This window comes from Macaca nemestrina, chromosome 3, assembly GCF_043159975.1.
Source record: "Macaca nemestrina isolate mMacNem1 chromosome 3, mMacNem.hap1, whole genome shotgun sequence".
Classification (NCBI taxonomy): Eukaryota; Metazoa; Chordata; class Mammalia; order Primates; family Cercopithecidae; genus Macaca; species Macaca nemestrina.
The window spans coordinates 171,898,880-171,915,984 of record NC_092127.1 but is presented as its reverse complement, the minus strand read 5'-3'; the positions used below and the strand labels follow the sequence as shown (position 1 = coordinate 171,915,984).

The 17,105-nt window shown below is 43.6% G+C and overlaps 1 protein-coding gene across 2 annotated transcripts in view; it reads right to left on the bottom strand.

Annotated features, from left to right (window-relative positions):
* Positions 1-4,868: 4,868 nt before the first annotated feature.
* The window catches only part of LOC105487824 (SEL1L family member 3), a 117,088-nt gene continuing 104,851 nt past the window's right edge, over positions 4,869-17,105 (bottom strand). For both annotated transcript variants that reach the window (XM_011751441.3, XM_011751440.3), the window contains exons 21-24: positions 15,752-15,879; positions 14,461-14,563; positions 14,307-14,379; positions 4,869-6,008 (exon numbers count right to left, since the gene is read on the bottom strand). In XM_011751441.3, coding sequence (XP_011749743.1) covers positions 5,869-6,008; positions 14,307-14,379; positions 14,461-14,563; positions 15,752-15,879 — 444 coding nt within the window. In that variant the 3' untranslated portion in view covers positions 4,869-5,868. The remainder of the gene's footprint in view (positions 6,009-14,306; positions 14,380-14,460; positions 14,564-15,751; positions 15,880-17,105) is intronic.

Sequence of the window (17,105 nt, the reverse complement as noted above, 5' to 3'; positions counted from 1 at the left end):
CTCTCAAAGTGCTGGGACTATAGGCGTGAGCCAGTGCGCCCGGCCAAGGAGTAGACTTTTTAAATTTCCTTGATAAACATCTAATGAGTTCATAGTTTGGTTAATTTCTAGATACTTTACGACTGTGTCACTACTGTAAATGAAATCTTATTTACATTTAATATTACTTAGTATTTAATTTTCTAGTTATTGCTGGTGTAGGAAAACACTGATATTTTTTTAATTGGCATTTTGTCTTGCAACTTTGTCGGACACTTTATTGAAACTCCAAATGACCTACAGCTTGGCATCTCCCTCAATCAGGGAGCAGAAAGAAAGACTACCAGAGTACCACTTCCCCAGCTCCCAAAAGCTGGGAAATGATTAAGCAGTAAATGAATTTGGAGCTCTCGCTCAGACTTTTCACAGCGAAGTCATTAAGAATGAAGAGAAGGAGATTCAAACCATGAGTTATGAACCCAAATGCCTGCATAAAGGAATAAATGGACTAGGTGTAAAACAACAGGGAATGGTGGGGACTGTGGCAAATCGGAAAGGACAGACTCTAACTAAAAAGGGAAGACCTAGTTAGCCTCAGCTAATTCTTGCCATGCAGCAATGAAAGCCCAGTTTTTTCACATCATTAGAGTTTTTAGGAGAAGCCCCAAATCCTTGATTTTACAATATTAGAAATTAATTGAAAAATTTAAAAATACTGAGTGGGCCAAAAAAATTGTATCTGTGGGTTGGATTTGTTTCAACCTACTGGTTGGCAACCTATGGTCTAAGAATGTCCCAAGTGGTGGGGACGATAGGAAAGTAACTGAATATCACTTCTGTACCCTACCCTCTGTTAACCCAAAATATCTGAGACAGGTCTCAGTCCATTTAGGAAGTTTATTTTGCTAAAGTCAAGGATGTGTGCCTGTCACACAGTCTCAGAAAGTCATGATGACATGTGCCCAAGGTGGCCAGGGCACAGCTTGATTTTATACATTTCAGGGAGACGTGAGGCATCAATCAATATATGTAAGATGAACACTGGTTCAGTCCGGAAAGGCAGGACCACTCAAAGCCGGCAGGGGGCTTCAAGGTCACAGATAGGTGAGAGACAAACAGTTGCAATCTTTTGAGATTCTCATTAGCTTTTCCAAAGGAGGCAGTCAGACACGCATTTATCTCAGTGAGCAGAGGGATGACTTTATAGACTGGGAGGCAGGTTTGCCCTAAGCCATTCCCAGCTTGACTTTTCCTTTTAGCTTATGATTTGGGAGTCCTAATATTTATTTTTCCTTCACACCTCCTATTTCCTTTTTCCTTCCCTCCTACCCCACATTGCCTTTATTGTGCAGGGTTCTATTCCAGCCAGCTTGGACACTAGGCTTGTGGAAATTCAGTATAGAATTTAAGGAGAGAAGAGGAAGGTTGGGGCTTGAGAAGGTGTGTGCTGGATCCAGATCATACAGCCTTGAGAAATCCCCAGAGGACAGATGTCTAAGGTGGGACACGAATTGACAATTAGCTTACCAGCTTCGTCTGAACCCAGGTTTGACCCCAGAACCATGCCAGCATTTCCCAACCGCATTTGGAGCCGAGCAGACCAGGATGGATCCCAGGAATAAGTTCATATGCTGGACCGGAACCAGCCTCCCATGGTGTAAGGGCTGTTGGTGGTAAGGGCTGAATTGTGTCCTGCCACCAAATTCTCATGTTGAAGTCCTAACCCCAAGTACCTCAGAATGTGACAGTATTTGAAGATACAGCCTTTTTTTGTTTTGTTTTGTTTTGTTTTGAGACGGAGTCTCACTCTGGCACCCAGCCTGGAGTGCAACGGCACGGCATGATCTCAGCTCACTGCAACCTCCACCTCCCAGGTTCAAGCGATGTGCATGCTTCAGCCTCCCGAGTAGCTGGGATTAGAGGCATGCACCACCACACCCAGCTAATTTTTGTATTTTTATTAAAGACAAGGTTTCACCATGTTGGCCAGGCTGGTCTCAAATTCCTGACCTCAAGTGATCCAGCCGCCTCTGCCTCCCAAAGTGCTGGGATTACAGGCGTGAGTCACTGCGTGCTGGCGCCCACTGCAGGCATTCATTAATTAGAGGCCAGGGGTGCTATTTAACATTCTACAATGCACAAGACAACCCTGCTCCCCAACAAATATGTGTGAGTCTTAATCCAGTATGGCTGATGTCCTTATGAGAAGAGACTAAGACACAGACACGCGCAGAGGAGAGACCATGTGAAGACCCCGAAAGATGACCATCTACGAGCCAAGGAGAGAGGACTTAGAAGGAATCAATCCTGCTGACGCTTTGATCTTGGACTTCCAGCCTCCAAAACTGTGAGAAAATAAATTTCTGTTGTTCAAGTACCCAGTATTTGGTACTTGGTTATGGCAGCCCCAGCAAACTAATACATTAGGGTTTTTTTTTTTTTTTTTTTTTTAGAAATTGAGGTACAGAGTTGGGTGTGAAGATTTCTGGGGATCAGTGTTGGAAAATCCTATAAGAACACGAGGAAAGGCCAGGCATGGTGCCTCACACCTGTAATCCCAGCACTTTGGGAGGCTGCGGCGGGTGGATCACTTGAGGTCAGGAGTTCGAGACCTGCTTAGCCAACATGGCACAACCCCACCTCTACGAAAAATACAAAAATTAGGTGGGCATGGTGGCACGGGCCTGTAATCCCAGCTACTTGGGAGGCTGGGGCTGGAAAAATCTCTTGAGCCTGGGAGGTGGAGGATGCAGTGAGCCAAGATCACGCCACTGTCCTGCAGCTTGGGTGGCAGAGCAAGACTCAGTCTCAAAAAAAAAAAAAAAAGAACATGAGGAAGGCAGACTAGGGCAGAGTGAGAAGTTGCATTCAGTGAGGTTGCAACCAACATGGAGTTTTGGAGCTGGGATGCCCTGCCCTTCAGCACTGTTCCAAATTGAGGCAAGGGACCTCTGTTTTCCTACATCAGTCATTCTCAAGGTGAAGGGAGTGTGATTTTGCTCCTAAGGAGGTGTTTGGCTGTCACACTGGGAAGCAGGGGTGGCGAGTGTCCACTGCAGCATTCATTAATTAGAGGCCAGAGGTGCTGTTCAACATTCAACAATGCACAAGACAGCCCTGCCCCCCAACAAAAAACCATCCAGCTCAAATGTCAGTAGTGCTGAGATTGAGAAACTCTGCCTACATCAAGGAGCCACTGGCCATGGGCTGCTCTTGCAAGGGTATGCCCTTGGGCAGATCCCAGCAGCTTAGGGCAATTCCCAGTGTGGCGTGTAGCTGTGAGCTCATGTTCCCAACAGATTGGAAATGCGTGTGTTTGCCATGAAGAGAGGATCTCAGCAGAGCAGAGTCACTCTCTGGCCCCTCAGACTGCTCTTTCTTATGTTATAAAAATAACAACCTACCATATTTAGGACCTGATATACTTTGGATACTTGCTTTGCTCAAATCTCAGTATTGAAATGTAATCCTCCCATGTTGGAGGCGAGCCCTGGCAGGAGGTGATTGGATAATGGGGATGAATTTCTCATGAATGGTTTAGCACCATCCCATTGATGCTGTCCTCATGATAGTGAGTTCTCGTGAGAGCAGGTTGTTTAAAAGTGTGTGGCAAAAAATATAAAAAATAAAAATAAAAAAGTATATAATAGGCTGGGCACGGTGGCTCACACCCATAATCCCAGCCCTTTGGGAGGCCAAGGCAAGTGGATTGCCTGAGCTCAGGAGTTCAAGACCAGCCTGGGCAACATGGCAAAACACTGTTTCTACTAAAAATACAAAAAAATTAGCTAAGCATGGTGGCACATGCTTCAGTCCCAGCTACTCAGAAGCTGAGGCACCAGAACCTAGGAGGGGGAGGTTGCAGTGAGCCAAGATCGTGCCACTGTACTCCAGCCTGGGTGACATTGAGATTATCTCAAAAAAAAAAAAAAAATATATATATATATATAAATGTATGTATATTCAAATACATATTTAAATACATATATTCTGTCTCCATATATAGATAGATATAGAGCTCTATCTATCTGTAGAGAGAAACAAAAATAATATAAATAAAAGTCTGTGGCACCTGCCTCGGTCTCTCTTGCTCCGGCTCTGGCCATGTAAGACATGTCTGCTCCCCCTTTGCCTTCTGCCATGATTGAAAGTTTCCTGAGGCCTTCCTGGAGGTCAAATAGCTATCAGCACCTTGTTTCCTGTACAGTCTGCAGGACTCTGAGCTAATTAAACCTCTTTTCTTTATAAATCACCCTGTCTCAGGTATTTAGTTAACAGCAATGCAAGAACGACCTAATACAAGACCATATGCTGTAGGCTTTACATATATTATCTCGCTTAGGCCTCATAAAAAGCCCAAGAGGTGGTTTTCATCGCCCCATTTTATAGCACAGGAATCTGAGACTCAGAGAAGGTTAATCACTCACCTAAGGTTACTGAGCTTGTCAGTTACAGGACCCGAATTTGAATCCAGGACTGTCAGCCTTCAGCCTCTGGCTTTTTTGCAAATAGCCTTCAGCCTCTGGCTTTTTTGCAAAACCAGCCTCTGGTTTTTTTGCTAAAACAAGAGCAGCACTCATAGGAGGAGGAGGATGAACTGCAAGCTTAGCCTGGAATGAACATAGAGCCCAGGTTCAGAGCAGCAGGAAGCCCTGAAACAATGTCTGATACTGTGCGAACATTCCAAGGCCAGGCCTGAGCTCAGGATTCCTGGGGAGAAGCCTCCTGCCACCTTCCTATCTGCAAACGTTCATGGGTTATGAAAACTAAGCCCTCTCATCAGGAGGACTTTTCTTTTTTCCCTCCTGAAGGAGAATGCATGGACCTTTAGACTTTGTATGGTAACAGTAATTATAAAAAAAGGAAAAAAAAAAAACACTTTCTGGTAGTCAATTGTATAAAAATAATTTTATTTACTACTGTAAATAAAGTAGTGCAAAGAGTAGTTTGGACCCACAATATTGCATTACTGATTTATTTACTACCTTAGCAGCATGTAGTATACAGACATTCTGCTCTTTCTCTTCCTCTCTAACACACACACACACACACACACACGCACACACACACATCCCTGTACAGACTCAGGCAGGCATAAGGGGTAGGGATGAAACTATAAGCTAAAGGCTTACTTTCTGCATATTCCGTTGCTGCCAGTCTATTCTAATGGGTAATTCATGGAGAAGACTACAGTTTAGTACTAAGAATCTTCTAAATGTAATTTCATGGATTGCAATTGAAATGTAAAAGATATCCGACAATGTCATTAAATGATTCGGAAGCGCTGCGACCCTAGACAAATTCAAGGAGAAAAATGTAAACCAATTTACAAAGCTATCGCCCTCCCTGCATTTCCAGGCATAAACAATTTACTTCAAGGTGCCTTATAACTGCTAGGTCTTGGAAGTCAAAGAGAAATCTATCACTTCAGCTTTGAGGAACAGGGCTGTGGCAAACACAAGTACCAAAACATTATCTACCCTGTAGAGTAGTCATAACTTTCTGTTCTTTGATAAAGGAATGAACCACGCACTACGATTCTTAAGACACATCTCAGTGTATAAGAATCCAGATCTGCCACATGGCAAGCTGTGACTCCTAATACATACAATCACTGGAACAAAGGCTGTGATGACCCAGTAGCCCTCCCCACATGCCCTGTGATCAAGATGTTCTTTGTATGTGTTTGATGACCTTTGGGATTACCATTGCCTGATCTGGGTACTTCCTTGTAAGTTGACTTTTAAAAAAAAGGACACCAATTGCAAAATTTGCATCCAGTTGACAAGACATTTAAGGTGTTTATCAGGATCTTGCCCTGGCCCCAGCTTCCCAATATCAGCTGTTGAAAGGATTCTCTCACATCCGGAGAGAACCGGAGTGCACAGTTCACCCACGTGGCTCCAGGTTATTAGTGACTGTGGGCTGGTCTTGGTCAGAGGCATCTGCAGCTGGAGTCACAGCTGGACTTGCAGTGGACGTGGCAGTGTCTGGGGAGGCCCAGGATGGTCTTGGAGGGGGATCACTCGCTGCAGAGACACATGCACAGCAGGTGCTGAATACTCAAAACAGTGCATTCAGGACGTACAACCACACCTAGATTGGCAAGCCAGGAGAGACGCATCTAGTCTAATGACTCTAACACTAACTAGCCAGGCAACTCTGGACCCATTATCGAAGTTTAAGAAGATGCCATCACATGCTGACAATCTGATTTCTAAATAAAAACCCTTCAAGAGTTTCACCTCCAACTGCCAATGCTCATCTCCCAGGGGACATTCTAGGAAGTTCAAGAATGGGTCCCCAAACTTCTGGCTTTTCTGGATATATGCAGGAATTCTCCTTCAGGCCCCTTCCAGTACCTACAGAAGAGGCCGTGGATTCCAACACTCTTCTGAAAGAATAGGAGAGTGATGGGGAGGGGCAGGGTGTTGTAGAATGATGTGCCCTTTCTAAGGTCATTAAAGCCACTACTCTGGCAGGTGATCTAGTGATTAGAGCCCTAATGATGAGGTACAAAGACCATTTTGCAACAGTCAGGAGAACTGGTCTGGGCAGGTCTCATTTATCTGCTGCTAACAAGTGACCTTGGGATAGATACAGACGGCAGACATTTTGGTTGTAGAATGTTTGAGTCTCCTGGGCCTCGGTTTCGACACTTGTGAATTCAGAGTCTTGGATTAGATGATCTTGAAACCCACTTTGATCCTAAGACTTACCTTCCTGATGATCTCTGAGGAAGTTAATGAAGTACTAAGGCATGTATTTTCAAGCTCAGGGAAATGTTTACATCACCATGGTAACAAGATAAATCAGCAATCAGTTTTTTGATTTTTTTTTTTTTAAAGTGCCAATGTGTAAATGTAGAAAGAATGTATAATTAGCATTGCCACCGTTTAAATCTTTGGTAAGAGCGTAGTAAAAATGTTTGATGTCTCTACAGGAAGTTAGTCATTATCTGTGTGAGGACTCCCCCTCTTCCACTGGGGGTTTGCAATCACTGCACAAGACCCCTACAGCCCGGCCTAATTTTAAAGTGGCCTCTTTGTCTGTGCTCACCTGGAATGTGCACTAATTTTATTACTGGCCTAGAATCAAGGTAACCAGGACAATAAGCATGCTGTTTAAAAAATTACAGAGTATATTCCAGAGCCAAATAGGAGTGATTTGTGAATTATTTGCTTCCTGGGGGACCATTTTCTGTACATTAGTGAGAATTATCAAGAACTGGCCCAAACTGCAGCCCATGGGCCAAACGTAGTCATTGCTTGTTTTTGTGTGGCTCATGGTTTAAAAACAGTTTCTACACGGTTGAACAGAAGAAGAGTAATATTTCGTGACATGTGAAAAATATATGAAATTCAAATTTTGCATCCATAGTAAAGATTTATTAGAAACCCAGCCACAGGCTTTGTACCGTGGCTCATGCCTGTAATCCCAGCACTTTGGGAGGCCCAGGCAGGCAGATAACCCAAGGTCAGGAGTTTGAGACCAGCCTGGCCAACATGGTGAAACCCTATCTCTATAAAAAATACAAAAATTAGCTGGGCGTGGTGGCACATGCCTGTCATCCCAGCTACTCGGGTGGCTAAAGCAGGAGAATTGCTTGAACTTGGGAGGCGGAGGTTGCAGTGAGCCGAGATTGGGCCACTGCACTCCAGCCTGGGCGACAGAGCGAGATTCCGTCTCAAAAAAAAAAAAAAAAAAAGAAAGAAAGAAAAAGAAAAAAGAAACCCAGCCACAATGGCTGCTTTTCGGCTACAGCGGCAGAGTGGAGTAGTTGTGACCAAGACGGCCCTGAGGGCCCAAAATGTTTATTATCTGGTCCTTTACAGAAAAAGTTTGCTGATCTCTGCTGTTGTTAGGAAGAACATCTGCTTGCCGACTGACCAGATGGAAGCAAAAAGGAAAGAATACGTGGGACTATGTTGAATTCATCCTGAAATGAGAGAATGTTTGCACAAAGGTGGTATAAAGGGGAAAGCCCTAGAAATTGTATGCTATAAGTAAAATCATGCCAACTTCATCTGGGCCTCTGGATCTAGCAGAGACCAGATTCATGTCACTGAAACACTTTTTCAGAAGTGGAGATACTGGTAAGATGTGAAGCTAATGAGATAGGACAGGAGTACAACCTCCTCATGAAATCTCTCTGACTATAAGGCTACTGCTTTCTTCATAAGCACTACTTTGTGACATTTTACTCTAATTTTAGTAGAAACCTCATTAGCTGGAAATCTAGATGACAGGAAACAGTAGGAAAAGGTTTAATTAATCTTATACATATCACCTTACTCTTTTTAAAAGAACCTTAGGCTAACCACTGAGCCGGAAGGAATGAGTTGTCTTAAGTTATAAATGTATTGAATAGGTTGACGTTGGTTTAAAAGGTTACCTAGTTGTACCGAGGAACTAGTAGTTCTACAAATCTTGCTCTATATGGTGTATTCTATTGAGACATAAAGTTGGCATGATATTAGTAAGACAGGGTTCTTTCTTTGAAATAGTGACTTCTATTTTCCCCTTCTGTTCTTGCCTTTAGCTTCCTTCAGGCAGCTGGCCAGGCTCCATGATTTTTTGGTCTCAGGGGAGGTTTGTGGCCGGGCAGAAATGGAGACGGCTCCAGACATAGACTTTACTTGAGGATTTTTTGTTTTTCAAAAGCCTGATCCATTAAGGCAATCATGCTTGGTGTACCCTCCCAAAGAGTGGACCAAGGAGAAGCCTTTTGAGATGCAACAGGTGAGGAAGGGAGCTTCTTGGAGTCCTTGGGTTGTACCCACAGCAGGGCCTCTACCTTGCCCCATCAGCAATCAGAAATGAAGACTTGGGAGAAGAAAGGCTAATGACACTTGGCTTCGGCAAAGATGATGGAGTGCCCAGGGGACCCAGAAGCTGCAAAGCCAATGGACCTGGGGGAACAGTGTAGGCCCAGGGTGATGTGTGTCCTACTATCAGACTGGTGACTATCTGAGTGACCCTAGGGCCACCCAAACCCAGGGACCTTTCCACTACTGTGGGAGGCATAAGCCGCAAGAAAGACTGAGCTGCCTGGTGGGATGCGAGCCAGGAGTCAAACACAAGTTCCCTTGAAGGAAAGAATATATATATTTATCTATAAATATACATGTATTCTTTATATATATATATATAAAAAGAAATATATATTCGTTATATATAAATATATGTATTCTTTTTATATATAAATATATATGATGAAGATCAAGACATTGACTAATCTATTGAAAGTACCAATTGAGCTATCTTGGTATTTTTGATAGATTAGTCAATGTCTTTGTTGAAATGCTTTAAAAAATAGTTGAATGGGCCGGGTGTGGTGGCTCACGCCTGTAATCCCAGCACTTTGGGAGGCCGGGGCAGGCAGATCACGAGGTCATGAGTTCGAGACCAGCCTGACCAACATGGTGAAACCCTGTCTCTACTAAAAATACAAAAATTAGCTGGGTGTGGTGGTGCGCACCTGTAATCCCAGCTACTCAGGAGGCTGAGGCAGAAGAATTGCTTAAATCCAGGAGGCAGAGGTTATAGTGATCTGAGATCATGCCACTGTACTCCAGCCTGGGTGACAGAGTAAGACTCCATCTCAAAAAAAAAAAAAAAAAAAAATAGTTGAATGGGCCAGGTGTGGTGGCTCATGTCTGTAATCCCAATACTTTGGGAGGCTGAGGTGGGTGGATCACTTGAGATCAGGAGTTCAAGACCAGCCCAGCCAACATGGTGAAACCGCATCTCTACTAAAAATACAAAAATTAGCTGGGCATGGTGGCGCACACCTGTAGTCCCAGTTACTTGGGAGGCTGAGGCAGGAGAATCGCTTGAACTCAGGAGGCGGTGGTTGCAGTGAGCTGAGATCTCACCACTGCACTCCAGCCTGGGCAATAGGGTGAGACTCCATCTCCAAAAAAAAAAAAAAAAAAAAAAAAAAAAAAAAAAAAAGGTTGAATGTTTTAGAAAGAGTCTAATAGCAAAGAAAAGCATACTAAGCTTTGGTCATTATGTCTGTTTCTGAGGTAAATCAAGCTATTTATGTGTAGGTGTTACCTAGTGTCAGCATGCTTTAATTGCAGGTAAAGTGCCCCAGAGGACATACTCCTTGAGAACTAGCAGCTAACATTTGTGGTTTTGCTTTGTTTTGTTTTGTTTTTGAGATGGAGTTTCATTCTTGTTGCCGAGGCTGGAGTGCAATGGCGTGATCTCGGCTCTCTGCAGCCTCTGCCTCCCAGCTTCAAGCGATTCTCCTGCCTCAGCCTCCCAAGTAGCTGGAATTACAGGCATGCCCACCATGCCCAGCTAATTTTTGTATTTTTAGTAGAGATGGGGTTTCACCATGTTGGTCAGATTGGTCTCAAACTCCTGACCTCAGGTGATCTACCTGCCTTGGCCTCCCAAACTGCTAGGTGTGAGCCACTGTGCCCAGCCCATTTGTGGAGTTTTAAACACTTTACATGTGTTACCTCATTTGGTTATCTCAACTACAACAGGCAGTGGGTGTACTACTATTTCTACTACTTACAGAAGAGGGAACTGAGGCACAGATAGGCTCCTTCCTTTGCCCAAGGTCACATAGTTAGCTAGTGGTAGGGCCAGAATCTTAGCAGCATGACTTCCACACCAATGCTGTTAACTACCGTCCTGCACTGCTAGCCTTCTGAATGTAGGGCAATTTAATGTGGCAAATGCCATGACGTGTCAACTATATATCACAGAGCATATAAACTCAGGAGGAAAATGAAGGTAGTTGGAGCTGAACGCAAAATGGATGGACAGCTCAACTGCAAGTCTTGACTATAAATCATTACTTTTTAAAAACAACTGACTGGAAAAAATGCAAATCACAAAATGACAAAACTCTCTAACTTATAACAACAATCCTCACCCAAAGCTGCTGACGGGAGGCTCCTAACTCTCAAATCCGTTTCCTCTTTTTCACACTGTCAGTCAACACCATGGCTGCTACATGCACCCATCCCTGTCTTCCCCCAGCTGTGGGGCAGGTCTCAGGACCTTGTGCCAGCTCATCAGGGAGACACCAAGTGGTAGAAAATTGGTCTCTGAGCAGCATGACCTTTGCAGCGGCTTCTCCTCACCTCCTCCGTGCCTCGATTTCCCTGCCCCATCATCCCATCAGCTCCACTGTGCCGCTGGAGTACCTTCTTACTTAAAAAGTATTGAAAGGCCAGTCGCAGTGGCTTAGGCCTGTAGTCCCAGCGCTTTGGGAGTCCAAGGCAGGTAGATCACTTGAGGTCAGGAGTTCGAGACCTGCCTGGCCAACATGACGAAACCCCGAAACCCCACCTGTACTAAAAGTACAAAAATCAGCTGGGGGTGGTGGCGCGCACCTGTAATTCCATCTACTCAGTCGGCTGAGGCAGGAGAATCACCTGAGTCCGAGAGGTGGAGGTTGCAGTAAGCCGAGACTGTACCACTGTACTCCAGCCTAGGCGACAGTGAGACTCCATCTCAACATAAATAAATAAATAAATAAGGTCAGGTGTGGTGGCTCACACTTGTAATCCCAGCACTTTGGGAGGCTGAGGTGGGTAGATCACCTGAGGTTGGGATTTTGAGACCAGATACTAAAAACAGAAAATTAGCCAGGCATGGTGGCACATGCCTGTATTCCCAGCTACTTGGGAGGCTGAGGCAGGAGAATCGCTTGAACCCAGAAGGCGGAGGTTGTGGTGAGCTGAAATCATTCCATTAGACTCCAGCCTGGGCAACAAGAGTGAAACTCAATCTCAAAAATAAATAAAATAAATAAATAAATAAATAAATACAAAAATTATTGACAAATTTGCACTTTGATGAGGACTTTTTAAAATGCAAAAATAATGTACTACAACTTTTTTTTTTTTTTTTTTTTTTTTTTTTTTTTTTTTAGACAGGGTCTCATTCTGTTGCCCAGGCTGGAGTGGCATGGTGTGATCATAGCTCACTGCAGCCTTGAACTCCTGGGTGCAAAAGATTCTCCTGCCTCAGCCTCCCCAGTAGCTGGGACTGCAGGCATGTGCAACCACATCTGGATAATTTTTATTTTATTTTGTTTTATTTTATTTTAGAGACAGGGTCTCGCTATGTTGCCCAGGTTGGTCTCAAACTCCTGAGCTCAAGTGATCCTCCCTCCTGGGCCTGTCAAAGTGTTGGAATTATAGGAGTGAGTCACTGTGCTTGGCCTCCTGGTCTTTATTTCCTTATCTGGGCAAGCTACTTCACCTCTCTGCCTCAGTTTCCTCATCTGTAAAATAAAGGGCATAGAATTAAATAATTTTTATGATCCTATCCAAACATAGCCTTCTTTAGACTGCTCAAGCAAGAAGTAGGTATGTGCTGGAGAAAGCAATTGAAAAAGTCTGAGAAAAACGATGAAAATGTATGAAAGAACTATGGGGATATAGGAAAAGCAACACATCACAGGACAGGAGAGACACAGACACAAGAATGTGAAGAGACTAATAATGAAGGCATGGAGACAGAAAAAAGAGAAGACTTCTGATCAAAGCAATTCCACCCGCCCATGAATTTTCATGGCTACCAGCTGGCATAAAATCATAAAGACAAATTTCAGTTCCTCTAACGGAATTGCATTTGTAATAATCATCACAATATCTCTACAGAGTAAAAATGACAAAGATAATTTGAAATGGAAAACACTGACAAGATGCAAAATAAATGACTCTACCTGGCAACAAATTTAGGGACGGGACAGAATTTGCATGAGTGAAGTTTATTAACTGGCAGACCACGGGGCATCAAGCCTGGAAGGTTTTGATGGGTCCCTGTTAACCTCCTCAGGTAAATCAGAGAGAAATGATTTCACATTAGCTCCTTGCAACAGTGACTTCCTTCTCACTGTGGAAGAGACGGTGACGTGCACCCCTTTCACTTTTCATTATCTGCTACACAAATAACAGCTACGCAAATGCTCCAATGCCATGTCCAGTCCTAATCTATACATTTGCAAATGTCTCTGTCTCCATGAGTTATTATATCCTTTTGTAGCCGTCTGAGATGGTAAAAAAATCAGTTTTCTTTCTCTCGAGAGACCAGAGACGTCTGTGGGTGTGAGTACCTACTATGCATGAGTTATTGCAAATGACACGACGGGGGCCTTCCTCTTACTCAGCTTATGGTCTAATAGAGGAGATAAATGTAAGAGCTAACATTTATTGGAAGGTTTTATATGCCAGATAAATGTAACAGCTAATGTTTAACTACAGTTGTCATTTTGATAAGTGTCTTGTGTGTATTTTTTTTTCACTTAAGATTTTTTTCATTTTATGTTCCTAGGAAGTAGCTACTCTCATAACCTCATTGTATTGATGAGAAATTTGGGGATCAGAAAGGTTAAATAACTTGTCATAAGTCACACAGCTAATGAGTAGCCAGGCCTGGACTCTAAGCCCAAATAGAAGCAAGTAAGGCTTGCTTGTCCTTAACTGCTATTCTATACTAGCTCAGAAAAATAACAATGATTAGTGGAAACCATGCTCAACTAAATGTCCACTTTACGATTCCTGCTCAGTCCCTCCCTCTGAGTCCGTGTGGCCGAGGATTTTATTCATTATGAGTGTTTGTTTATCCTCTTACACATTTGATTGCTTGACTGAAATGGAAGGGAAGACTTCATGCTGCCAGGGGATTTGGCGCTGTGTTTTCAGGCACACAGAGGCAGAATTCTGACGGATGTATTTTCAATGGAAGAAGCTGTATTAGGTCAGTTTCTTAAGCTTTTTAAAGAAAATCCTTATTTTGAGACTTGGTGCGGTAGCCCACGCCTGTAATCCCAGCACTTTGGGAGGCCGAGGCAGCCAGATCACCTGAGGTCAGGAATTCGGGACCAGCCTGGTCAACACGGTGAAATCTTATCTCTACTAAAAATACAAAAATTAGCCGGGTGTGGTGGTGCACGCCTGTGATCCCAGCTACTTGGGAGGGTGAGGCAGGAGAATTGCTTGAGCCCAGAAGGCAGAGGTTGCAGTGAGCTGAGATCACACCACTGCACTCCAGCCTGGGTGATAGAACGAGACTCCATCTCAAAATAAAATAAAATAAAATAAAATAAAATAAAATAAAAATAAAATCCTTATTTTGAAAAATACAATAGTAACTTTGTGGCCTCCCAACAGCCAGGAATTTCATATACCTCTAGAAGGATTCCCATCCTGTGAAAGACGACCCTAGGGATAGGAGATAGCATGACCAAGGGCACCAGGAGGGAAAACACAATTTTTCCGGTAGACCAAAAAAAGAAAAAGAAAAACCCTGCTTTTTTTTACATATTGCTTTCGCTTTTTATAAATCTTTACCTGAGACAGACTGGAAATACTGCACAGTCCAGGCGATCAATATGGACAGCAGAAAGGTTCCCAGAAAGTAGATCTGCAAACATCAGAAGCATGCATTAGTGACTGACAAAGGCCAGAGGCCACAAGGGCGGGGCCGGTGGGAGATGAAACCTACCAGGGCTGAGTGCAGGACAGCACCCCAGAGAAGCCGCAAGTGCAGGTAAAGCCAGGCCAAGGAGCAGGGGCTGAAGGATTCCTCATTACTGTGGCTCCAGCACCTGCAGACAAAGCCCAGGGCATCTTGACATGTCAGCCAACTTTGGTGGCACGACCCAGGACTGGCATTTTCAGATCCACAAACCTACATTCTTCTGCTTTTGGACAAATGAGCACACTCAACTGACAAAGATGAGAGACAAAGAAATAAAGCCAGTGGCCAAATAAGTGGTTTGGCCTGATCTGACATTCTAGAATCCCAGTAGAAAGTTTAGAAAAAGGTCAGTTTTGTCCTTAATTAAGAGTCAAGTCTGTTCTGCTATGGTGACAGCAAAAATTTAAAAATAAATAAAATAAAAGTCAAGCAAGACACTGAAGCACAGGACCCACTAGAACAGTATTTCTCTTTAAAGCGCAGATGTAGGAATGCCTCCTTATCTTTCAAAAAAGCATCAGCTAATTAGGCCGGGCACGGTGGCTCACACCTGTAATCCCAGCACTTTGGGAGGCCAAGGCAGGTGGATCACTTGAGGCCAGGAGTTCGAGACCAGCCTGGCCAACATGGCGAAACCCTGTCTCTATTAAAAACACAAAAATTAGCCTGGTGTGATGTTGCACGCCTGTAATCCCAGCTACTCAGGAGGCTGAGGCATGAGAATCACTTGAACCCAAGAAGTGGAGGTTGCAGTGAGCTGAGATCGCACCACTGCACTCCAGCCTGAGTGACAGAGCGAGGCCCTGTCTCAAAACAAACAAGAGGCAAGCATGGGCTAATCAGATTGTTATTCTTTCCATTCTCGTGGAAATTTTTGGTCAGCCCTTAAACTTCAGATCAAGTACCTTCTATATCTTAAACTTCAGATACTTGAAAAGAGAAATACACTCGGATCTGGCTGAATGTTTTCTAGTAGAAGCAAACCCTGGGTTTTTTCTTTCTTTTCTCTCTCTCTCTTTTTTCTTTCTTTCTTTTTTTTTTTTTTTTTTTTTTTGTTCTTTTAGTAGAGATGAGGCTCCGTCATGTTGGCCAGGCTGGTCTTGAACTCTTGACCTCAAGTGATCTGCCTGCCTCAGCCTCCCACAGTGCTGCGATTACAAGTATGAGCTACAGTGCCCTGCCTTTTGTTTTTGTTTGTTTGTTTTTTAAATACAATTTACATTACAAAATAAGGGTAAAGCTAACTTTAACCAAGAAGCAAACATCATCTACTTGGGTTTCTCAGATTCCACAGTTCTAGAGGCTCCGAGCTCACCTTTCATACAGTTCCTGGAGAATGGAGATGTTATTAGAGTGGAGAGTTGAGTCAATTTCCAAGAAATCCAAGATATGGTGTGGGATTATAGTACCTTCCTCGATTAGCAGGGCCAGGTTAAAAAATCCCTAAAAACAAACCACAAACCAAACTCATCAACTCCTTGAAATAAAACCTAGACACACACTCTTCATCAGAATGTAAATGTTTACAACCTCTAAAATTTTTTTTAGTCTCTAGAGCCAGATGGTTTTGTCATTTTCATTGATGAATTGTTTCCCTAAATATATGCATCTGAGAAATTTATTTGCAGGAGAACCAGGAGGCTTTCAGAAGCTGCTGTGTCCCATCTGCTCCGAAGCCAGTCAACCGGGAGATCTGTCCTTTCTTGCTTACTCTCTCAAAACAGAACTTACTGGAAAACGTGCCCTTGTATCATAAATGAAACAAGAATACCGAGTCGAATGCCATGTCCATTGCCTACAGACTATGCCCTCGGTTGCCATAGCCCTGTCGGAAATCTGACAAAGTGTTTCTGTGGCTAGGGCGGCTTCCCATGACTGACATCCCAAGGCGGTGCCTGCCTTGCACAGGATCACCTAAGGGCACTCATCTCAACTTTCCTAGGCTGGTGCAGAAACCTCTTCTCATGACTCTTCTTGGCACAGATCTCCACTATGGTATATTTTCCTACCTCTTCCTCTGACATCTTGTTCTTGATCCTTAAAGGTAGGACCTGTCTTATTGGGCTGTATGGATCCAATAAAATAAGCACAGTGAGATGGCCCGACCATAGACATACTTCATAAAGGATGGGTACTATTACGCTACCTGGAGAATGCGCACCCTCCATCACAAGCCGAGCAGGTGGCCAGATTAAGAAACAAGCAGAAAACGATGTGGTACTTACCATTAGAACTTGACCAATTAAACTAGATTGCTGCCCTTGAAAGAACTCCGGATCGTGTTTTTAGTGTTTTGTTTTTAACTTCTATTTCAACTTTAGGGGTACATGCACAGGTTCGTCATATAGATTATTTTGTTATGTGTTACGGGGGTTTGTTGTACACATTATTTTGTCACCCAGGTACTAAGCCTAGCACCTATTTGTTATTTTTCCTGATCCTCTCCCTCCTTCCAACCTCCACCCTTAGTGTAGTGTCTATTGTTCCCTTCTATGTGCCCATGTGTTCTCATCATTTAGCTCCCACTAAGTGAGAACATGTGGTGTTTGGTTTTCTGCTCCTGCACAGTTTGCTGTGGATAATGGCTTCCAGCTCCATCCATGTTCCTGCAAAGGACGTGATCTCATTCTTTTTTATGGCTGCATAGTATTCCATGGTGTATATGTACC